Here is a 24,226-nt window from a genome sequence, read left to right as displayed (position 1 = left end):
AGAGTGGGGCCTACTGAATCTTGTGTGATTTGTTTGCCCTTCCCTTCTCTTTGTTTGCTATACTGGAGTCCTCCATTGGTGGCATTTTTCTTGGTCAAGTCTTCTTTCTGGAAAGACTGGTTGTGAAGAGACAGGGGTTTGCTGCTTGTCAGGTCAGTGAGAGAAGGTGCTCTTAGTTTTTGTAGATTGAGCAGAGCAGGTTGGATAAGTCTGTAAGCTTCCTGCGGGCAGTATCCCCAGAGCTAGATACAACACTGCCCTCTCTGGGGATCCCTGGGTAACTTAGTTTACCTCTTAGCGCCTTAGTTTCCTCATCTGTATGTTGGAATAGTAATGGCCCCTAATTCATAAGGTTGTTGAAATTAAGTGAGTCATTACTTGTAAAGCATGTAGAGCATTCCGTGGCACATAGTAAGTTTTAATGAATTGGTCCTTAGGAAGTACCTGTTGAATAAACAAGTCGTGTTTGTATTTATTCAGGCTGTATTTTTGGCAGCTGGCTTACAACCTTGAACCTTAAAATTAGAATTTATCCTACTGGTCAAAGATAAAAATGGAACCATGCATGGCTATACATTTAGCTCCAGGGCCAGAACTCTTTCTGGAAACAGAATTTGCTCATCACAGGGAAGGGCTACTAAATGTTGATAAGCTTTTTATTTTGTCCTGTAGATAAAATACCCGTAGACCCTTCTGTGCTTAAAAAAAAATTTGCCTATAATGAGATCCAAAGTGCAAGCCTTTCACAAGTTATCTGGAACCTTGAATGCCCAAGCTGGCTTGAGTCTGGGAGCCTTGTAGGGGAGCAGGTGGGACCTTGTGCGAGGTTGTAAATTGCCAGGCTCTGGAGTATAGTTACCCCTGGCAGAGTCTGGAGCTGGCAGCTGACTTCTGTGACCAGAGCACCAGTGAAGGTCCTGACTGAGGACGTGGCCAGGAGTAAATGTCCTCATCCATCAGGAAGGTTGGCGTCAGGCAGCTTGGGATTTGGACAGTGGGGCTTTGAGTAGGGGCGTGGTGTTGTCCCCTACGTATCTCCATTTGCATGAAGAATCCTCGGGAATGGGGCGCCTGGGTGGCTCAGTCGTTAAGCGTCTGCCTTCGGCTCAGATCATGATCCCAGAGTCCTGGGATTAAGCCCCACATCGGGCTCCCTGCTCCGTGGGAAGCCTGCTTCTCCCTCTCCCGCTCCCCCTGCTTGTGTTCCCTCTCTCGCTGTGTCTCTCTTTGTCAAATAAATAAATAAAATCTTTATTAAAAAAAAAATCTTCTGGAAGAAGGATTATCAGCCTGGCCTAACATGGAGGAGGGTCCCTGGAGCAGAGGGTTAAAGGCTCCCTCCCCTTTCATTGACCCTGGTAGGGGCTGGGCAGGGTCGAGATGAAGGCTTTGTGTGGCCAGGGCAAGTCAGTCAGCCTCACTTTCCTGTTCCATACTGTGGGGGGTGGCGATAGCCATGTTTATATCCTGGGGTTGTGGAGAGGATTCAAAGCACACAGGGAACATGCCTGTGTGCTACTGTAGTCGTGACCGATTCTCTGACATCTGATCCATAGTGCAGAAAGCCCCAAGCACCCCTGCGCCGTGCAGTTTGCTCCCCCTGCTACTTTCCCATAAGGTGTCTCCTGGCACCCTATAAATCCATGAGTTTGAAGGAGTGAGTGGCTAACAGGGCCACAGGCAGGATCCCTCAGCCACCTGGGCCACCTCGCCAGAAGGACTAACGTGACCAGGAGTTAGAAGGCTGGTGGCAGGGCGCCTGGGTGGCTCAGTTGGTTGAGCGACTGCCTTCGGCTCAGGTCATGATCCTGGAGTCCCTGGATCGAGTCCCGCATCGGGCTCCCTGCTCAGCGGGGAGCCTGCTTCTCCCTCTGACCCTCCCCCCTCTCATGTGCTCTCTCTCTCTCTCATTCTCTCTGTCTCAAATAAATAAATAAAATCTTTAAAAAAAAAAAAAAAGGCTGGTGCAGGGACTCTATAGTGCCTTCTCCTGCCTTGCCAAGGGCTTGTCCCTTGCTTGCTAAAAGGAATTGCAAGCTTGTATCCACTGGATTTGGGTCTTCCTGTTAGGAGATGAATGGACTAATTAATCTGTTTGGAAGGTTTCCAAACTGCTTCTCTTCAGAAAGTCATTTTCAAGGTTGTAGATAAGGCAAACCTTCTTGCTTTGTTAGCTAAGCTTTTTTTCTTTGCCCCCTTGATGAAAAGCTCTTCCCCTGGAGCCTGGGTAGGAGAGGTACAGCTTTGAGTTGCTGGTGCTTGAGGAGTATGAGGAAATAAGGGAGTGTTTCTGTAAAAGGTTTTGCCAGAGCCTGTAAGAAATTTATCTTCACTGACTTAACATGATAAACGGTCTTTCATTTTGGTACCCAACTACTAGTCCCTGTTTATTTAGTAAGCAGCCTTTTAGACCTAAGCCCTTTTTACCCAAGGTTTTCCTTTAGCCTTCTCTAAAAGCAGAAAGCTCAGGTGAGGCTTTTCTCAGATAAGAGCTCTTAGCCTGCTCTTCCCCTCCAAGTGGAGGCCCCCAGTCTGCCACCTTCTTTCCACATTCCCCTTGGATGATGATCCAGAGGCCTGCTTGGGACTTGGGGCCATCATCAGCTCTGATGGCCAGATCTGTGGTTAATAGTGAGACTAATTCTGGGTGTTTGGCTCTCACTTACAGATCCTCATACTTGGGGCTATCATCCTGTGATGTCTCATAACTTGCTACCAACTAATGCTTACAAAATGGTGGCCTAGAGGCCAAATATAGTTATATGTTTTGTTGGGCTTACAGTTATTTTTAAAAATTAGATTACTTCCCAACACATTTATGTGTGTAATTATACTCCCAAATCTGGATGCCTGACTTTTTGAAAGGAGATGGAACTTAGCAATGCTGTACTCTCTATTCTTAATGTCACCAATTTGTTGGATCGGAGTAGAAGCTGCCCTCTCTCCCATATGAGGGGAGATGGAGGTGGGACTGCATTGTTCAGGAATTGTACCGCACCTGGTTGTATTCACCTGAACTCTGACTTTATTCACCTGAACTCATTCACCTCTGAACTCTCAAAAAGGTCTCTTTGTGACCTTTCTCTAATGCACTTTTTTTCTCTCTCTCTAATGCACTTTTAATCCACTTTTAGATTCCTACCTTTTATGAAACTTTTCTTGATCGGTTCAACCTAGTTTCCCAGCTCCATTTGTTCCTTCTAGATCAGTGGTTCTCAAATGAGGCCAGTTTTGTCCTTTTCTCCACCCCAGGGCGCATTTGGATGTGTTAGGAGACATTTTTGGTTGTCGTATGGGGAGTGGCTGTGTGTTAGTGGCATCAAGAGGTAGAAGCCAGGGATGCTCCTACTAAACATCCTACAATGTACAGAAGAGACCCCCCCCCCCACAAAGCATATCTGGCCCAAATGTCAGTAGTGCTAGACTGATAAACCCTGATCTAGAAACTTAAAGTAAGTAGTTATTTTAGGATTGTGTATATGGATGACCTGTACGCTCACTGGGAATTAGCAGATTCATTAGAAATTTATACCATTTAGCCATATTCATGTCATAAATATCAGGCAATTTACCTTCCTTAGGTCTTTGAGAGTTTGAGAGAATTGGGTGCAAGAATTTTACATTATAAATTTTTATTGGAGCATAAAATAGATTCACATTAAGCTTTCAAATATATATTTGAGGTACCTGTCAAGTTTAGTATATATTTACATTAATTATAATTCTTATTTTAAATATTCTTCAACATAATGAAGGAAAGTACTGATATTAGTTGACTGTTGTGTATACTGATATAATGTAGCTGTTACTATTATGTCACATAGCAGTGAAAACAATCAGTTTTTGAAAGAAGGTAATTTAGTCTTTAAATATGACTTAACTAGGAATTTGAAATATATGTATTTCTTGGAACACTAGGTGGCCTCATAATCACAATGGATTTTACAAGGAACTACATGGTTTTTAAAAAAAATCTGAAGTATTTTTTAGCAGTATAAAAGTTGTTACAGACAAATGAAATAAAACAACAAATGAACATGAAAATAAAGCAAATAGGGGCGCCTGGGTGGCTCAGTTGGTTAAGCGACTGCCTTCGGCTCAGGTCATGATCCTGGGGTCCCGGGATCGAGTCCCGCATTGGGCTCCCTGCTCAGCGGGGAGTCTGCTTCTCCCTCTGACCCTTCCCCCTCTCATGCTCTCTCTCTATCTCATTCTCTCTCTCAAATAAATAAATAAAATCTTTAAAAAAAAAAAAAAGAAAATAAAGCAAATAAAACATTTGTGTTGTACCACACTGTTAAAATCTTACAACAATAATCTATTTCTTGGGGGAAGAAGCAAAAGAAATGTGTGTCCTTTAGAAAAGCCCTACATACTCAAGATGAATGTCCTTCCTTTTTCTCTGATCAGTTACTAAAGGCTTATTCTGTGTATCTTTGAGAATCATTTGAGAATTACTCTAAGCTTGTGCTACATTTCAGTGTTAACTGAGGCAGCTTTATTTTCAGCATGTAGATTTCTTAGTCAATTGGTTAAATACCCTCTACTGCTTCCTTTTTCCACCTACAGCTCTGTTGATTCAAGTACCTGTTGGGTTATTTTAGCAGTGCTTTTTTTTTCTCAGTCATAAAATGTCCAAAATTTGAAAATGAGCCATCATGTTAAAGAATGAGTTGTAATTTGTAGTGGACTTTTCAGGAATAATTGTATAAGATTTTGGGCAAAAGAGATCTGGGTGACTATTTAAGGGTATTAGGACTCTTTGGGGGTAATGTGATTCTATAGGGATGTGCACCTTCAACTTTTATTGATTAGGCTCTTCTACAACTGTATGTGACAGAAGTTGACTTGGAGAAAACCAATAGTAATGCACATGACCCTTGTCTGTAGAGATTCGAACACATTTTGACAGGTTGAAATAGAAATGATTTCTACCTTGATTTTCGCCTGTTAGAAAAAAAAAAGATAACCCCAAACATTGCATTTTATTGGCCAATAGCAGTGCTTCTCAACCTTGGATGCCATTAACGTTTGGGCTAGATCACTGTTTGCTCTCTTGTGCATTGTAGGATATTTAGTTGCGTCTCTGGCCTCTACCCACTAGATGCCAGTAGCGACTTAGTTAAAACTGCATCTGTGTCTGTATCTAATTGGCCATGATTATTTTACTAGTATCAGTCTAACAGGACCAGAGACTGTAATGGTTTATTGCTACTTTGTCTCACCACATTCACCGGCACTCTAGTACAGATTTCTCCTACATTGAGATTGAGATAGATCTTCCCTTAGGTTTTAGAGAATGTTGATGCAGGATGGTAAGGCTGGCATTCAGAGGTCTGCTATTCAGGGATCAAGGGAGTCTTTCCAAGTGCCTATTTCTGCCTCACTTTGCCCCAGAATCTTTACCAGGATAGTGTGACTCATGGGCCATGGCTAGAAATCAAGACATCTGCAACTCAAGGAAGTTTCTACTGATTTAGGGGGTTTCAGTGATTCAGAAATTGTTCTAGCATTTTAACTACTGGAAATAAGGAACTATAAAAACTGAAGCGTTTTCTACCATTTAACTCATCACAGCTGTCTGACCCTAGAAGAAAGGTCGATGAGGGAAGGAGTGTTAACTTTTCTCTCGGTGTATGTCTTTCATAGTTTCTTAGCTTCAGGCATGCTTGACACTTGGCCTTTATTATTCCACTTTTCATTTGAGTTCTTCAGTTAGTAGCCATCCCAGAAAACCAAGGCAGGGAAAAATTTTTAAGGGACCATGGAGACCTAATTCAACTGTCTTGATTTTTTTTCCTTGCTAGAGCAGAAAACTTTCTGCTTGTTACTTTAGTGTTCTGATTCTTGTTGATTGTGGTTTCTGTACATTTTTAAATGTTTCATTGCTATTCTGATCATGTCTCATAAAGAGGCCTATGTGTTAGCTTTTAAACAAATCTTTCTAGTTGGAAGAATATCCCTGCTAATGCAACTTCAAAAACAATCCTACTTCTTAGAAAAAGTTTAAGGGAGTCAGTGTAACTGATCTCAACCTATGATCTTTTTTAGAAAAAAATTTGCATACTTAGACCCATTTAAATTATAGCACAGAAAACCCAGAACATTTTGGGGCACCTGGGCGGCTTAGTTGGTTAAGCATCTGACTCTTGGTTTCGGCTCAAGTCATGATCTCAGGGGTTGGGGATTGAGCCCCACACACAGTCTGCTTGAGATTCTCCCTCTCCCCGTCCCCTTGCTAGCTTGCTCGCTTGCTCTCTCTCAAATGAATAAATAAATCTTAAAGAAAACACAGAACATTTTGTTCTTTGCTCTTAACCTACTGGGCTGAAATATTTTCCACCTATACCCCCTTGTAGTACTGGCTTCTCACAGCTTGCTACCTGCTGGGTAAAAGTATTATTTTTAGTTGTCCCGAGACTCACTTTTTCAGGTCTTGGATGGTCATTATTCTAGAAACCTTATAAGATTTGGTAAATAAATTCACAGTATCAGTATGAAATCTGCTCTATGCCTTAAAATATTTGTGGTCAAATATTTGGAAATATTTGGAAATAAAGGTCATCAGTCCTTCCAACTCTATTTTACAACTCCCCAAACCTCAGAGTCATCTGTAGCCCTGGCATTTTCTCTGTGCTTCATGTTAATACATCTAGAATCTAACCACTTCTTGCCAGCATACCATAGATACAGTAGTCCAAGCCACCATCACCTCTGGCCTGGATTTTTGCACTTTGAATAACTTCTTGCTTGTGTCCCTGATTCTTACCTTTCTCCCTATAGTCTGTTCCCAATTCAGCAGCCAGGCGTAATCCTTTAGAAATGTTAAGTCCTATCATGTCAGCAACCAGGAATAATCCTTTAGAAATGCTAAGGTCCTATCACATCAGCCATGTTTCAAGTCTTCTCATGGCTTCCCATCACATACACAATAAAAGACAGGCTACCTCGGTCTACCTGATCTGGTTACTGCTTCTCCTGGGACCTCATTTACCTGCTCAGGGCCTTTGCACTTGCTGTTTTTTTCAGCCAGTTGGCTCTCAGAAAGCCACAGGACTGCTCAGAGCCCATTTCTATATCTTTGGGAAGAGGAAAGCCTCTCCTCCCTCGGTTACCAACATTATTGAGAATCTCAGATACAGGTTTCCTCCACGATTCGAAAGTACAGCATTCCTATGAAACCTTTCACAAGCCAAAGTGACACAGAGCGAAGAAGCAGTTACCATTAATTTATATGGAAAATTTTTTGAGCCTTCCCAGACCCAAAAAATAACCTTGCTTAGGCTTTTCTAATACCTTAGGACGCATCTCGCTAATAGATGCACAAAATAGTGCCTCTGTAAGGCCTTGCTGCAAAACAAACACTGAATGCTATTTTTGTTTTTTTGCCTTTTTTCATAAAAGGGAAAATCCTCTGGATTCCTTTCGGTTAGTGAGAACAGATACGAACGTAGGTCTTTCTGAAAAGCGAAGTAGAGAAACCTGAACTGCTGGATTTTTACCATGGCTGTATCGAGCCGTTTTTGCTGTCGTTCCTGGTTATTGTCTTACATTGTGCCTAGAGATGCTTCCCCCCCCCCCCCCAGCAAATTTTGCATGGGTTGGGAGCATTAAAGGAGAACCAGTAGGAACCTGTGTCTAGGCCTTTGCAATTTGAATAACTTCTTGCCTGTGTCCCTGATTCTCACCTTTCCCCCATAGTCTGTTCCCAATGCAGCAGCCAGGAGTAGCCCAGCACTCCATCCAGTCAAGCAGGGGAAGCAGCCGAGACTGGAACTGCTGGGGCATTTCAGTGGCAGGCCAGGGAAGACATGGTGGCTCCAGTATTTCCTGTTCTCTTGTGTCAGAGCAGTGCTGTGGCCTCTGTTCAGGTCATATCCCAGTGAAACAAAATCCAACAGTCTGTTCGTTCTTTTTTTTTTTTTAAAGATTTTATTTCTTTATTTGACAGAGACAGAGACAGCGAGAGCAGGAACACAAGCAGGGGGAGTGGGAGAGGGCGAAGCAGGCCTCCCCCCGAGCAGGGAGCCCGATGCGGGACTCGATCCAGGGACTCCAGGATCATGACCTGAGCCGAAGGCAGTCGCTTAACCAACTGAGCCACCCAGGCGCCCTGTTCATTCTTTTGAACTGTACTATTGTATAGGATAATTGATAACAATTGATTTTTAAAAATAAGGTCACTAGCTAGAAATACAGCTTTGAACTCTTAAGTATGACTTCTTGTATCATTCAACATTCTTACCATTGATGAGGCTAATCCAAATAATCTATTTCTTGTAACACCTGTGCCTGTTTATGTCAGTGGATTGTAAAGTGTGGAGAACTGGATCAGGGAGTAACCACATTAGAAAGAGGGAAGAGATGTTTGCTAATGTCTGTAGTAGTGGTTAAGATGAAGAAAGGCAAATGACAAAAATGGTCCTTCACCAGAGACAGATCCTGTTCGAGTTCATGACTGTATCATAACTGGGCAAAGTTGGACTATTTTGAATATTTACTTAGGGATGTAATTTAATTTACTTGATGTCCTGTTGTATTGTTGAGAAGTTTCATGTTGTTTCATGAGAGGTTATACTTTTTTTTTTTTAAGATTTTATTATTTATTTGACAGAGAGAGACTGTGAGAGAGGGAACACAAGCAGGGGGAGCGGGAGCGGGAGAGGGAGAAGTAGGCTTCCCGCCGAGCAGGGAGCCCGATGCAGGACTCGATCCCAGGACCCTGGGAGCACGACCTGAGCCGAAGGCAGACTCTTAATGACTGAGCCACCCAGGCGCCCTGAGAGGTTATACTTTTGACCTTGTGTTAAATTCTTTTGTAAGGAAAATTCTTTTGTGAATTAGAATATAATTTATAAATTCATACTGACTTTGGAGTGGGATTCATTGATTATCATTCAGCCTTATGTGGATACCCTGTGATCATCTTACCAGGGAAGGTTGAGTGGGTTTGAGCTCTAGTTCTTTACTGCAAAATTTTTTCATATAGCATCTGGGGAGAGGAAATGCTGAAAAAGATGAGGATTAGCAGCCTTCTAGAAGTGCTGGTTCAAGTTTTCATTTGTTCACTGTGTGATTTTGAATGCCAACAACTAAAATGTTTTCTTTTTTTTTTTTTTAATTTAAATTCAGTTAATTAACATATAATGTATTATTTGTTTCAGGGGTACAGGTCTGTGATTCATCAGTCTTATATAACACCCAGAGCTCATTACACCACATACCCTCCCCAATGTCCATCACCCAGCCACCCCATCTCCCCACCCCCCTCCACTCCAGCAACCCTCAGTTTATTTCCTAAGATTTAGAGTCTCTTATGGTTTGTCTCCCTCTCTGGTTTTGTCTTATTTTTTCCTCTCTTCCCCTGTGATCCTCTGCCTTATTTCTTAAATTCCACATGTCAGTGAGATCATATGATAATTGTCTTTCTCTGATAACTAAAATGTTTTAAAATAACTGTCCCCATACCTCATGGCCCAGTCAGTGTCATTAGGAGTTAGAAAGGATCCATGTCTACTTGAGTCCTGGAGAATGGATGGGAAATTCATGGTACATACTATATCAGATAATGCGTATTCAGTGAAGATGTTTTGAATTTAAAAGAGAAATACATGTAATAATCCACATGCCTTATTTGTGCTTGAAACATTCGATGTTAATTCCAATCTTTTCTTTTCCTCTAGGCAAATAAGGGAGACACTGAAGAACCAAGTCACTCAGATGAAGGAGCAAGTTCCTGGTTTTACACCAGGCCTGGCAATTTTACAGGTATTGTGATCGTGTTATTTCCACTAGTATCTTCCTCTCCAAACCTCTCAGTAGCACTTAAGACACCAAGCACTTCACATCTCTCCTTTTGTTTTGTTTTGTTTTCCATGAAACCTCCTTTCATGTTCTCTCTGCAGGCCACCCCTCTTCAGCTCAACTTGTAGATGTTGGTGTGTCCTGGCCCTCAGCTATTCTCTGTGGGTACCTTTTCCCTAGTCCAATGTCTCTTGACCTTTGGGTTTTAGGACTGCTTAACCCTTTTCAGAATTTAAGACCTTAAAGAGCTTTTGTTTATATGGATTTACCATTGATACTTACTGTATTAGAAGTTAAAAGAAGTTTTTAAATATTTATACATTTAAAAATGCCAGTAGTAAGTTTATTATATGTTAGCATAAGTAACATTCTTATGAAAAAAAATAACTTTTAAAAAACAAAATGCAGTGAGAAGAGGGACATTATTTTACATTTTTGCAAAAACGCTATACTATCTGGCTTAATAGAAGACGGCTGGATTCCTGTCTGCTGCCGCCTTGAGCCTTTTGCTACACGTTGGCTTGAGTGAAATATATGAAGAAAATCTGGTCTCCTGTAAATGTATAGTTGTAAAAGGGAAGGCTGTTTTTAGTCGTCTTCCCAGATAAGTGTGGCTGTTTTTCTTTGTTACTACAACAGGACTTTGTTTTACAGGTTAGTTGCAGTGTGGAATTTAAAAGTGTTTGTCAGTGAACTTTCCTGCTTGGTTAGATCAAAATCCATTGTATTATGTTGCAGTTTGAATGGATATTTACCCATGCTTGGTTTGTTTTGTCCTTCATTTCTTATTTGGAAAATAATGGCTCACTGAATTATGCACATCTTTCAAATGTCAACACATTTCATTATGCAATATAAGAAAATCACAAGCGTTAATATTGCCAACAAACTCCTCAGGGAAAGTTTGTAATTATTGAGAAGTTTATCAAGCTCACAGGAGTGGATAAGAAAGTTCTGATTTTCACTTGAAAGCTCAGATTTTGCCACTGGCAACAAATACTGTTAGCTGTTTTCCTTGAAGTAGCAGGCTCACTTTGTCCAATTTTGAGAAAATATTTGCCAAATATTCAAGCGTGAATAATCATTGTTTGTCAGTTTTTTCAAGTAAAGATAGTGTTCCATTTAAAAAATGCGGCAGTTCTGCTTGCAAGGCCAAAAAGCACAGGCTATTCCTGGTGACAACCACCTCTGTGTGGGACGCGAGTGCTTTACAAATGCTTCCCAGCTCTCGACACTGGGTATTAAGACGACAGGGACGCAAGGGCTCAGGTCTCATAAAATGAAACGGTTTTACTGCTTCGTCAAGAGCACTTTTTTTTTTTAAGATTTTATTTATTTATTTGAGAGAGAACAAGAGCGAGAGAGCGAGCGAGCGAGCACACACAGAGGCAAAGGGAGAGGGAGAAGCAGACTCCCTGCTGAGCAGGGAGTCCCACGCGGGACCCGCTGAGCCACTCAGGCGCCCCCATCAAGAGCACTTCTAAGTGAAATTGGCATCTGTTTTTTTTTTTTTTTCTTTTTTTTTCTTTTTTTTGGGGAATGAGAGAGAGAGCATGAGAGGGGGGAGGGTCAGAGGGAGAAGCAGACTCCCTGCCGAGCAGGGAGCCCGATGTGGGACTCGATCCCGGGACTCCAGGATCATGACCCGAGCCGAAGGCAGTCGCTTAACCAACTGAGCCACCCAGGCGCCCTTGGCATCTGTTTTTATGGAGTGTGTGTGGCGTGACTAGTATCGTTTGGTGCCACTGCCTTCATTTGTGCTAAGTCGCCGGCAGTCTTACCCACCATTACCTGTGCAGCATTAATACAGATGTCATCCTGCAATGAAAAAGGCAGATGACATCAGAGTATCATGATAAAATAGTCTGGCATTCGCAGAGCTTCTGAAAGGGTCTTGGGGTTCCCCCAAGAGTGTGTGAACCGTGGTTTGGGAACCATTGCCCTAACTCTGGTAATTTAACCTGGCTCTCAATACCAGCTCTAGGTCAGTAGCTTCTAAACCTGGGTTTCTTTGGAATTCTAGACTCTTGGTTTCTAGTACATCTCTTATTTCCCTTCCTTTTCTAATCTCCTTTGCTTACTGTTCCTCATTTTCCTGATACCTAAAGCATTTGAATGCCCTAGGGCCCAGCCATGAAGCCTCTTTTCCACCTGTTCTTTCCCTAAGTGAGCTCACCCAGTTCTCCCAGCTGCCTGGGAGATTTAGGCCCCTCTCCAAGGTTTCTTGCCTGAGCTCCTGATTCATCTCTTAGGAGGCATTCAACAAATGTTTGTTGTATGGACAGACAGACAGATGCACATTTGAAGGGTTGATTTGGATGACAGGAGACTGATAACTTTCATTTGAAATGCCCTTCAGAGATGCCTGCTTCCTCAATTCACATTTTTGTGTGTGTGTGCCTCCATGTGTTATCATTTAATCCCTTGCTAAGTTTCTGTACTGTGTTCATCAAGAACTTCAGAGTGAATAGTTCTTAAATAGTTCCCCCATTGCTGTTCATTATCTAAGAGGCCTTAGCTGAGAAGAAGAGCACAGAAGGCCTGTGGTTCTGCCTGGTGTGTTCTCTGCTGTGGTGGGTTTTTTTCCTTTTTTTGCAAATTAATGGGAATCAAAGGTATATGTTGTGGGTGTTCACTTGGTACATCTGGGAGACCAGTTATTTCTTGGTTTATTCTTGTAAATCGTTTGTTGTAGAAAGAGTAAATGTGAGTAGAGTAAAAGAGTAAAAGGCAAGAACTTTATTTCTGTAAACCTTTCAGAAGGTTTCAGAAAGGATCCAAAATAATTTCAATTTTAGCAATATTGCGATTTTTTTTCCTGTTTTTAAGATTGACTTCCAAACTTGTATTTTAAATTTATTGATTGCAAGTGTTTTCGTGACATAAACACTGTTCTGCAGCTTGTCTCCTGTGTCCTTGCCAATAAAACAGGGGTAGAATATTTTAATCTTGCGCTTTAGCACCAGATTCAACATCTTTCCACGATGCAAGGCCTACACGTTATGTTGGAATCACATCCTTGCTGCCTCAGACCTCTTGTTTATCCCCCCCCCTGGTGACTGACACCACTTCCCACACACTCAGCCAGAAACCCAAGCTCTTCTCTTTAGGATTTCTGTCCCTCAGTCCCTTAAGACCCCTTAGTGAATACCATGCTATTGACTGTGCCTCTCATAAGCTCTTGGAATGTGTTCCCTCCTTTCAGTTTCTACTGCTCCCACCCTCTGGGGCCACTACAGTCACCTGCTTACAGGTTTTAGGCTTCTGATCTGGACACTTCCAGTCTGTCTTTCTAGCTACAACTGCAGGACTGGTCATAATCCATCCAACCACACCCACGCCATCCTTTATAGAAGGAATGACAGTATGTACAGGATCTCTCCCTCCCCCTCTGCCCCTCTCCCTCTCCCTGCTCACACTGGCTCGCTCTCTTTCTCTCAAAATAAAATAAATAAAATCTTAAAAAAAAAAGCCAAAAAACAGGGATTAGTTAATTGTGGCCCATATCCAAATGCTGTCCAGGTTGGAAAGGGTAAAAATGAAGCAGAAGAATATATGATAAATTATGTGGCCTCCAAAAGCTAAAATATATATTGTCTTACCCTGTACAAATAGTTTGCAGACTCTTGGTGTTAAAAAAAAAAAAAAAAAAAAGTCTTGAGGCACCTGGGTGGCTCAGTTGGTTAAGCGTCCAACTCTTGATTTTGGTTCATGACCTCAGGGCCATGGGATCGAGCCCCGCATTGGGCTCTGCCCTGAGCGTGGAGCCTGCGTTAAGATTCTTTCTCCCTCTCTCTCCCCACCTCTAAAAAGTAAAAGTCCCTAACTTGTTCAGGGATAGGACTTTTTTAGAATAATATAATTCATCTTTTTCAAGGAAGAAGTTAGCATTACTGATAAAATGTTTCAGTGATTTTCTTGATAAACTGATAGGATTAAGATTTGTTCTCAGAAACCAGTCTTCCACCTACTCACTTGACTGTCAGTCAAGAATCTACTGTTCTCAACTAAACATTCTTTCTGCATCTAGTCTCTAGTCTATCAATGATTGTATAACCATTTTCCCCTACAAAATGTCCATACTGGGGCACCCGGGTGGCTCAGTCGGTTAAGCATCTGCCTTGGGCTCAGGTCATGATCTCCGGGTCCTGGGATTGAGCCCTGTGTCATGTTCTCTGCTCAGCGGGAAGCCTGCTTCTCCCTCTTCCTCTGTGGTCTCTGTCTCCCTCTCTCTCTCTCTCAAGTAAATAAATTTTAAAAATTAAAAAAATAAAATGTCCATACTGAGAGTCTTTGGATTGGCTTTTAAGAGGTCTTTTCCTTTGCATTAGGATTATAATAAAACTTTGATGTATGCTTATAACTAAAACTATTACACTTTCTTTTTAAAACTGGTCGCAGTTTTGGAGTTTATGGTTTGTTTGGGTTTTTTTTAAGATTTTAGTTTTAAGTAATCTCTACACCCTATGTGGGGCTCAAATTTACAACCCCTAGATCAAGAGTCGCACACTCCACCAGCTGAGCCAGCCAGGCGCCCCTGGTTTTGGAGTTTTAGAAAAATTCTTTCGGAAACATGCAGACAACAGAAGAAAGAAAGAAGAAACAGAAGAAAGAAAATAGTTACCTATAAAAGAACCACAACAAAAGACTTGAGACTTCTCTTCTGTCACACTAGATGCCGAAGATTGCATCTCTGAAGGAAAATGTCGTGACTCCAGATTCAGCCAAGTGAATCCTGTCAAGGGCAAAAACAGCAGAAAAAGTATTTTCAGATACACGTAGACTCAGAAAAATGCCCACATACCTTTTCTGGGAAAGTGACTTAAAGTTGCATTTCAGCTACCTGGGGGAATGTAGGAAGATAAACTATAAAACAGAGAAGTTGTGGTTTAAAAAGGACTGGCCATGAGCAGTCGAACCATTTAATCTCAGAGTTAAGTTTAAATAACTCATTGTAGTTATAAATATTAATGAAAATGTGAAGAACAGTACTGTTGTATTTGGAACCACCTCCTTTCCTACTCAGATCTAAGAATCCCAGAGTGTCTCAAATGTGATAACTGAATCCAGGAGGGCTGGGTGGGAGTGACGAGGAGCACACAGAGGAAATGACCGAGGAACAAATATGAGAGTCTCCGAAATTCTAGCAATTCCCCACAGGAAGGAGCTAATGCACGGAGGTGCAGGTAGCCCATAAAAAATCAAATTCCCTTGAAAGGCTTCCTCTGATTCTTGAAATTCAGATGAGCGCAAGCGAAACTGAGAACTATCTGTATAAAGGACAGCTGAAGCTAAGCGTAAGGCCGGGTTCTGGGACCCTGAAGAGAGCTTCCAGTGACAGCAGAAACGTGACAGGGACTGGAAATACTCTGTTCCTAAGGCCAACTTCTTTCTCTGTGGTGGTCCTGTTGAAAGGAGTCCGGCGTCGGTTGTCTGTGGTATCAGCGGGCCTACTGTTTTTCCCCTCTGCAGTTCTATGAGAAACCAAACTTACGTCGATCACGGGAACGTGGAAAATATCTGTAAAATAACATTTTACAGATAGATGATTACAAGTGAAAAATTACAAATATATGTTCATGATGAAAGACACTGAGGGAACATAGTGAGATGCAGCATGGTGGTTCAGAGGACTTGCCTCTGCACCATGCCTTCCTCTCTCTCTTGAGGGCAGCACATAGCCCTTTGCCTTGCATAGGGGTCTCTTCCGTGTAAGCTAGAATTAGTTCCACCCCAGCTGGTTTCTCTTCTCTGTGTAGCTGGGCAAGAGAACTTTCCACTGCCCCTGGGGGTGGGAGAGAGGGTGCAGAATATACCCTCTGGGTGTTCCTGGCTCCCACAGCCATGGTGTTTTTCTTGCCTAATGACAGTTCAGCCCTCCGTGCTCTGTTCCGTTATGTCGGCTCAAAGGCAGACAAATTCCGCATGTCTCAGGCAGGCCTGTGGCACCTTCACTCAGTTTCCAAGGCAGATGCATATGTCCCCTACTTTTTTTTTTCTTGTGGCTTTTTCAGTGGGAATCGGGTGGGCCTTGTTTGGGGAGGGATTGGTAACACCACCTGTGTTCACATCTCCATTCTGCCCCAGTATTCTCCTATTCTCCTATAAAGGTCTCTGCAACAAGAGTCTCATGATTAAACATTCCTTTTATCAAAACTAAATTTTTAGAAGCTTTTCTGTACACTTTGCCTTTCCTTGATCATCTGATTTACATGTATTTATTATTCTAGGTTGGCGACAGAGATGATTCTAATCTTTATATAAATGTGAAGCTGAAGGCTGCTGAAGAGGTAAAACCCGGAACAGCTGCGCCATCACCCCCATTCCCCCCCCACCCAGCTCTTGTCGGTGACCCCTTGTCCTTTACACCCCTCCCTGTAAAAACTGTCATTGGCCACCACAGACTTGAGTTTCTCAATTTTGCAAGTCAGAAATGCAGGACTTAAGCTGCAGTCTCTGGTTTGCACTTGAATGTTTTCTAATCAGTGATCCACAGACTTCCCAAAGAGCAGGGAGAGTGGACATGAAATTGCTAGAGTGCAGTGGTGACAGTGAACAAGGATGAATGGGTCAAAGTGAGAGACTCATTCTTCAGAACATATGAGGCTGAAATGGTGACTAAGGCCACCTGATTTGATTTAGTAATCTTGGTTAAAAGAAATGGGCCCATGTCTCATGTGCTCTTGCCATTGACCTGTTTTAAATGTTCATTTTTGCAGATTGGGATCAAAGTCACGCACATTAAGTTACCAAGAACTGCCACAGAATCTGAGGTGAGCTGTGATAGATTGAATGTTAAGAGGACAGCTAAAGTGCGTTCCTGTCTGGCTTTTGGGTTAGGGGAATTTTAGGGATTGATACATTCACCATGGAAAGGACCTTGAGGAAATTCTTTCTTCACAGACTCTGCCTCTGGAAAATCTTTGCAAACACCCACAGAGTAAATGGTGCCGTCCTAGGGTATGGCTGCTTCGTACTCAGCGCGTGATCTCAGCATCATGTGCTTCAAATCCCCTGCAGTGTTCATTAAAAACTGATCCTGGGCCTGTAGCTATTTGCCTTTTAAAAAAACAAATATGGAGTCGGGGAAAAAAAAAAACAAAACCCAAATATGTATTCCATTTCTATGATGTTCAAGAATAGGCCAAACAAATCATCAGTGATTTGTCAGAACTGTGGTTTCCTGAGGGTGGAGGGAGTAACTGGGAAGGAACAGGTGAGGAAAAGAAGTTTCTGAGGTCATGCAGATGTCCTACATCTGCGCCATCCAGTGGGGTAGCTACTAGCCCCCTGCGGCCATTCAATTAAAAGGAAATGCAATGTAGAATTCGGTTCCTTGGTTGTGCTCGCCACGTTTCAAGTATTCATTCACCACTACTGTATGGCAAAGTGTGCATGATAGAACATTCCTGTCATCACAGAAATCTTGACTTGCGTGAGTAACATGGGTATTACTGTTGAAGTTCTTATTAGCTCTTTGATGAATTTCTTACCAGACACTGAAGATGACATTTGGTGTTAGAGTTGCTCTCGGGTTCAAGGGGAGGTACATTCTAAGAGGACTACAGTTAAACTCCCGGGGGAAGATAGAGCGACTGAAAAGTGTTTTCCCCGTCTTTTTGGTTTCTGTGTATTCTACAAATGGTGTGCGGTGTTACTTTTAGGTGTTAAAGTACATTACATCATTGAATGAAGACCTCACCGTACATGGTTTCATAGTACAACTGCCTTTAGATTCAGAGAACCCCATTAACACTGACGCAGTGGTCAATGCGATCATACCCGGAAAGGATGTGGATGGGTGAGTGTGCCTGATGTCACATTGCATGATTCTGACTCTATTTCTGTTTTGGGAACAAACCATATGTGTGTCTAAAGATTACGGTAAAGACATCTAATTACTTCCATTTCCCCCTTCATTGCTCTCATTGTTTTAGGCTAACTAGCATCAATGCCGGAAAACTTGCAAGAGGTGACCTAAATGACTGTTTCATCCCTTGTACGCCTAAAGGATGCTTGGAACTCATCAAAGAGACAGGTGAAAACAAGGGGATGAAAACAAAGCACCATTTCTTGGGCCTGGTTTAGACACGTGGAGGCAAAGAGGAGGTACCCTGTGGGCCCTAAATAAAGGGACTTGATTGGCACAAGGACCTGTCAACTGGGAGCTTTACCTAAATTCTCAATTTTCTCAACAGCTCTATGAACTAGGTACTATTATTGCTCAACAGCTTGAGAAAACAGTCTCAGAAGGATGCAGAACTTGTCCAAGAAGTAGCAGAGGCAAGATTTGAACTCAGGGTTACTTGAGTTCAAAGAAATTTATTTTTTATGAAAAAGTAACTTATCAAATAATAAGGATTCAGATAAAGGGAAAAGTCCCAACCCCCAAAATGGGCCCTGAGACTCCATAATAGTTTGAGGACTCGACAGATGGCTGGAAACAGATCTCTTGAACAGTTGGCCATGCTACCCCATTACCTAGTCAACATCTTGGTATTTTAATTTCATCATGAACATTTTTTGCAGAGGTTATTTTTTACAAGGAAGTGTGTCCTATTTAAAGGAAGTGGATCAGAAGTTTTAAGTGGAAAGTGTTGGCCAGTGTAAATGAAAGTTTTCTGTGGTTGGAAGAAAAGGTCTAGTTATAAGCCTCGGGACAGTTATTACCATTTAGTCCTATAACTAAATTTATACTCTAGCATATTTAGCAAATTGTATTACAACTTGATAGGAACAAATCCCCTGAGCCACAGCAGCTCTAGGCTTCCCACTTACTAATAGTGAAGCTATTTGCCCTAACGCAGCTTCAGGTCCTTTGCTGAATCCTAAAAAGTATAGAGTAAGGTACCTTTTAAGCACTTCACACTTGGAGGGCTTGACTTCTAGATGTTCATCATACTAACATTATATAAAAGCTTAGCTTTTTTGAATAAGATGTTATACAAGAAGCACAGTTTGAACACGGTCTGCCTTGGGGCGCCTGGGTGGCTCAGTCGGTTGAGCATCCAACTCTTGGTTTCTGCTAGGCTCATAATCTCAGGGTCATGGGATCAAGCCCCGTGTCAGGTTCCATGCTCAGTGTGGGGTCTCCTTGGGATTTTCTCCCTCTCCCTCTGCCCCTACCCCTGCTCGTGGTCTCTCTCTCACATGAATAAATAAACCTTAAAAAAAATTTGAAATAAACACAACCCGCCTTAAGCAAGAGTTCACTTCAGCAGGACTGGGTATAGGGGCTCAGGCGGAGTCTTCAGGATCTTATCCCTGCTTGCTTCTGTGTGGTGGCTCCTTCTTCAGCTCTCCTTGGTGGCCCAGAGCAGATCTCATTGGTCGGGGCGGAAATGTGGGTGAGCACCCAAACCATCTCTGTTGAGTAGAGTATGTCAGTCCTAGAATGGACATTGTGATAGTACCAGAAGAAGGGATGCTGAGTCGACAAAAAGAAATCTTACAGCTACATTTAAAGTTCCCCTTTATCACTGCTCTGCAAATAACCCTATGGCTCAGGCCCTGTGCCAAAAGAGAAATGCAGATGAGGAACTGCATAAATGAACTTAACAGAGCTAGAAAGACTTACTGAGATTCCTCTAATGTCCTTTGCTTTCCTCCAGCCCAGCACAGGCACGCTATTTGTTATAACTACTTTTCCCACGTAAGTAAATCTACTGTCTTCGTCCATATGGCCGTTTAGCCGTATGTCAGGGTTTCTTTTTTCTTTGAGTGTAGGTTTTCTTCCCACTCTCCTATGACTCAATGAATGGATCTTGGCTTAGGCTGCTCCCAAAAGCCCACAGCAAGAAGGACACAGTACAAGTCCCAACTTGTAACTGAAATCCTAGAGTTGAGAGTATTATTGCCAAGGAAGGAATGTTTTTAGGAAGATTTCTGGTTGATGCTAAGAACCCGTTTTTGTGCACTTGTTCTGAATTTTCCCATTTCGGTGGCATGTGAAGAGGGTGGCTTCTCCCAATACTCTCACTCACCCTGGCTCTTCTTTCAGGGGTGCAGATTGCTGGAAGGCACGCGGTCGTGGTCGGGCGCAGTAAGATAGTCGGTGCCCCCATGCATGACTTGCTTCTGTGGAACCATGCCACAGTGACCACCTGCCACTCCAAGACTGCCAATCTAGGCGAGGAGGTAAGGGGTCCAGAGTGCAGTGGGAGAGGGGGGTGTGTGTGTGTGTGTGCGCGCGCGTGTGCGCACGTGTGTGGTAGGTCTTCCCACATAGTGGGAACAGCTAACATTTAAGTGCCAGACACTGCCATGTACTTTACCTCATTCGATATTTCACATTGAACCCCTCTTGCCATCTCTTGTTTCTTGTCTCATCTTACATGATAAAGAAACAAATTTCGGTTACAAAACTTGCCCAAGTCCTGTAGCTCTTGTTCTGATCGTATTCTCTCCGTAGCGGCCTGCCTTGTGGGAGATAGGGACTAGCGATACAGAAACTGGGATGGAGCCCCGCAGCCAGATCGCGGATGTGTAACACAGTGGTGGCCTCAGAGGTCAGGTGCTTCAGAGGGGGCATGTGGACAGCGGTCCCGTGACATCTGTCACATCTTGTTCTTGACCCTGCCTCAGATTCCTGGGCCCGAGGATTCTCACACGTACCTGTCCGTGTTGATGGCGCACCTTCTCTTTTAATGCTCCCCAAGCAGTGTTCTGCGGGAAGTGCTAGTCCCCATAGTCCATAGGAGAGGGGGCAGTCTCCCAGCGTGATAATTCAGAGCCGGGCCTATGGCTCCAAGCGCGTGCCCATCCCCGCCCCACGTGCTTTCATCACATTCCCCGTTCAGGAAGATGGCTCGTACCCGGAGCGTTTTGGCCTGCGCAGGAACAAGCACAACCCAGGCAGGGCTGTCAGGGTCGGTGTGCGGCCCCGCTTAGAATAGCTGATGGCAAGGAGCAGTTTCGTACAAAGCTTACTCTCTTCCACTTCTAGGTTTCTTTCTTTTTTTAATGTTCTCCCGTTTCTGAAGTCAAAACCCTCTTTCCCTAGGTAAATAAAGGTGACATCCTGGTGGTTGCGACTGGTCAGCCGGAAATGGTGAAAGGGGAGTGGATCAAACCCGGGGCAATAGTCATCGACTGCGGGATCAATTATATCCCAGGTGAGCGCTGCTGGAGAACGAAGGTCGTTTCTGGAGGTTGGGGGGGGGGAGGGGCAGAGAACGGTGTCTGGGTCATTAAGGGAAGCCTACGTGAGAACCCCTTGTCCCCTTTCTGGCGGGAAGAGCTAAGGCTCAGAGCAGGTGTCTTGCCCGTGGTGTAGACAGTTAGTAGACGGCATCGTGACCAGCGGAACAGCAGAGCCCAGGATTTTAGCCACTGTACTGGGCCTTTCCCGGAATGACTTTGTCCAAGGAGGGGGTGGGAGAGGCAGATCTCTCACTCTCCCTTCATGTACAGATCAGCCTTTGTTTTTAACAAAGAATGGCTGGATTTAAAATATAGTGTCATCTTTACGGACTGCTGTGTAATTCCAGGAGAGGGCCTCACCTCGCCAGGAGTCTTCTAGGTGGGCTTTACAACGAAGACATTGGACCCAGCCTCTCCTGGGCAGCAGGGAGCAAGCCAGCCCATTATCCTTCCCTCCCAGTCAGTCCCTATATCGGATCGGTTTTTTGTTTTTGTTTTTAATTATTTATTTATTTGACACAGAGAGAGACAGCTAGAAAGGGAACACAAGCAGGGGGAGCGGGAGAGGCAGAAGCAGGCTCCTGGTTGAGCAGGGAGCCCGATGCGGGGCTCGATCCCAGGACCCTGGGATCATGACCTGAGCCGAAGGCAGATGCTTAACGACTGAGCCACCCAGGAGCCCTGAATCGGTTTTTAAATATCATAAAGTTTTTCCTTTCTTCTGTTGCCGGTGTTCCCTGGGAGCACTACCCTCTCAGGTGGATGCATGGCTGTGAGCTGCTTACTGGTCTCCCACCGCCTGCTGACTCCCACTCACAGCCATCTGCATGTTCTTGCTGTGTTCGTGGGTCTTGATGTGGAGCGTCGTCCTCCCACGTTACTTGTCAAACGGCTTAGCCCCACACGAGTTTCAGCCGCCTCTGGGCCTTTGTTCTCACACCACTTGGTGAATCCCTGTCTTGAACGGTTGTAAAGTGGACCCCGTGCCCTTCTCTTCACATGCCTTGTTTGTCCTCTGCAGCGTTTACACCTGAGTCCTCAGTGCAATAGGATGTTCCTTCATCGTGAAGTTCTCAAACATAAAATTTCACGGGGTGATACAGTGAATACTTGTATACGTACCTCGCAGATTTGAGAAAAGAACAGTCTTTAATTAGATCACCGTTTCTGTGCATTGGACACCACTGCAGGCCTTGGGCTACATGGTCAGATAAAGCTCAACTTTGATCTTCCTTCCCACCTTCTCTCTGCCCAGAATGCCCATTCTTCTTTCTAAACTTGGTCTGATTTCCCTTCAGTAAGGGAGAATCTCCTTCTCTCCCGCCTCGCCCTCCTGGAGAACTGGGTATCTCTTTCATTGTGTGTGGCATCCTGCACTGTCCTCCCCGTGGGGTGTGGTCTCTGCACTAGCCTGTCTGGCTTCCTGCCTTCTAACTGCCGGCACTCAGCACCTGTTGAATTGTCAAAGGACTTAGAGCGAGAAGATTGTTTTTTCTCCCTTCCCGTCTCAGATTCAGAGCATAGACACTAAGCTGCCAGGGACATTAGTCACTGTCAAGCCTTCACCAGTTTTAACCTCCTTCCCACTCTCTCTACCATGCTTTTAAGACAGTAGCTCATAATTGATCACTCATTTTCTTGTAGTGTAATTATCTAATGGGTGATAAAGAAATTGCTCTCCTGCAGTTCCTCACTTTGAGTACTTGTGATATAACATTCAGGCTCATTCTGTTTAAAACCTTACATCTCCTGTATCATATTTCTGCTTTTGGCTTTTTTTTTTTTTTTTGGACTAGATTTGAGAGATGGAAGAAAAAAGCCTGGGTGGGAATCTTGAATCTTACAAATAGGTATAAAACGTTCACTTAAACATGAAACTCACCATCCTGTTCACATTTATTCTTCACCTAGATGGTGAAATATGAAAAGACCAAATATCTGGTCAGCTGTATTTTTATTGATCTGAGGTATATAGGTAAATAACTTTCGATAAGGCTGGATTTTATTGTCTCTTCCAATTATCTTTATTTATTTATTTATTTATTTTTAAAGATTTTATTTATTTATGTGACACAGAGAGAGAGATTGCGAGAGCAGGAACACAAGCAGGGGGAGTGGGAGAGGGAGAAGCCGGCCTCCCGCCGAGCAGGGAGCCCGATGTGGGACTCGATCCCAGGACCTTGGGATCATGACCTGAGCCGAAGGCAGACGCTTAACGACTGAGCCACCCAGGCGCCCTATCTTTATTTATTTTTAAAGATTTTATTTATTTATTTGATAGAGAGCACAAGTAGGCAGAACAGTAGACAGGAGAGGGAGAAGCAGACTCCCCGCTGAGCAGGGAGCCTGATGTGGAGCGGCTTGATCCCAGGACCCTGGGATCATGACCTGAGCCGAAGGCACTTAATTGACTGAGCCACCCAGGTGCCCCTCCAATTATCTTTAGTAAGCCAAGCAGGAAGAACACTTTCACGTGTTTCTCAGGCCAGTACTCCTGCTCTGCACTTGAATCTTAAAAGTATTCCTTTTTTTCCCCCCCAAAAAAGAGTACATACCTTAATTCATTCTAAATTTGGCAAATGACTTAGGATGTTATCCCTGAAGGGACCATGCAAATGATTTAAATAATCAAAATATCATTCAGGATGTGGTCCAGTTATGGAACATGATGCCTTGAAAGCGAACACTTGCAAAGAACAGTTTTTGGTTCTTCCAGGGCACCCACTGGTCTGTAACTCAGTGCTTGGACTTTATACCTGTAATTCTCAATGAAAGAGGAATTCTCGGGCTGGGGTAGATAACCAAAATGTTTATTGGTTACTGAAGCCACACACTTAGATTGAGAAGTGGTCACTTTTTCTGTTGACCACATCATACTTTCCATGAAACACTGGACATGTACCAGAGGGCACTCAAGTCAACCAGGATAATGTTTGCTGAAGGAGCAGAACTGAGCTCCTCTCATGTGGCAGTTAGTTGTGCGGTAACTGATATGTCTCCTGTATGTGGAGAAACTAAAATCACTACCATGAATAAAGAGAGGTGCAGCATATTTTAAGCTAATGTCTGTGTTAGACTCTTGAGACCTGCACAAAGGACAGACCCTTAACCATAGCTCCTTGGCGTTTTGAAATGACTCCAGGATTCTGAGAGGAAATGTCCGGCTATAGCTTGCTACTTTATCATCTAGAAACCTGACACTACCCCTAAGGAGCTGTATTCACCAGCTCCTTATATAGAAAACATCGTCTGTATCTAGGATGGGAAGAGAAACCTTTAT

The 24,226-nt window shown here is 43.4% G+C and overlaps 1 protein-coding gene across 2 annotated transcripts in view; it reads left to right on the top strand.

The window, feature by feature from the left end:
• MTHFD1 (methylenetetrahydrofolate dehydrogenase, cyclohydrolase and formyltetrahydrofolate synthetase 1) overlaps nucleotides 1–24,226 on the top strand; it is a 63,432-nt gene that overhangs the window by 5,535 nt on the left and 33,671 nt on the right. For both annotated transcript variants that reach the window (XM_044918007.1, XM_044918008.1), the window contains exons 2-8: nucleotides 9,684–9,768; nucleotides 16,035–16,094; nucleotides 16,524–16,577; nucleotides 17,469–17,605; nucleotides 17,742–17,842; nucleotides 19,805–19,941; nucleotides 20,807–20,918. In XM_044918007.1, the coding sequence (XP_044773942.1) occupies nucleotides 9,684–9,768; nucleotides 16,035–16,094; nucleotides 16,524–16,577; nucleotides 17,469–17,605; nucleotides 17,742–17,842; nucleotides 19,805–19,941; nucleotides 20,807–20,918 (686 nt within the window). The remainder of the gene's footprint in view (nucleotides 1–9,683; nucleotides 9,769–16,034; nucleotides 16,095–16,523; nucleotides 16,578–17,468; nucleotides 17,606–17,741; nucleotides 17,843–19,804; nucleotides 19,942–20,806; nucleotides 20,919–24,226) is intronic.

This window comes from Neomonachus schauinslandi, chromosome 9, assembly GCF_002201575.2.
Source record: "Neomonachus schauinslandi chromosome 9, ASM220157v2, whole genome shotgun sequence".
Classification (NCBI taxonomy): Eukaryota; Metazoa; Chordata; class Mammalia; order Carnivora; family Phocidae; genus Neomonachus; species Neomonachus schauinslandi.
The sequence above is the reverse complement of the archived record's forward strand: the minus strand, read 5'-3'. Positions and strand labels throughout refer to the sequence as shown.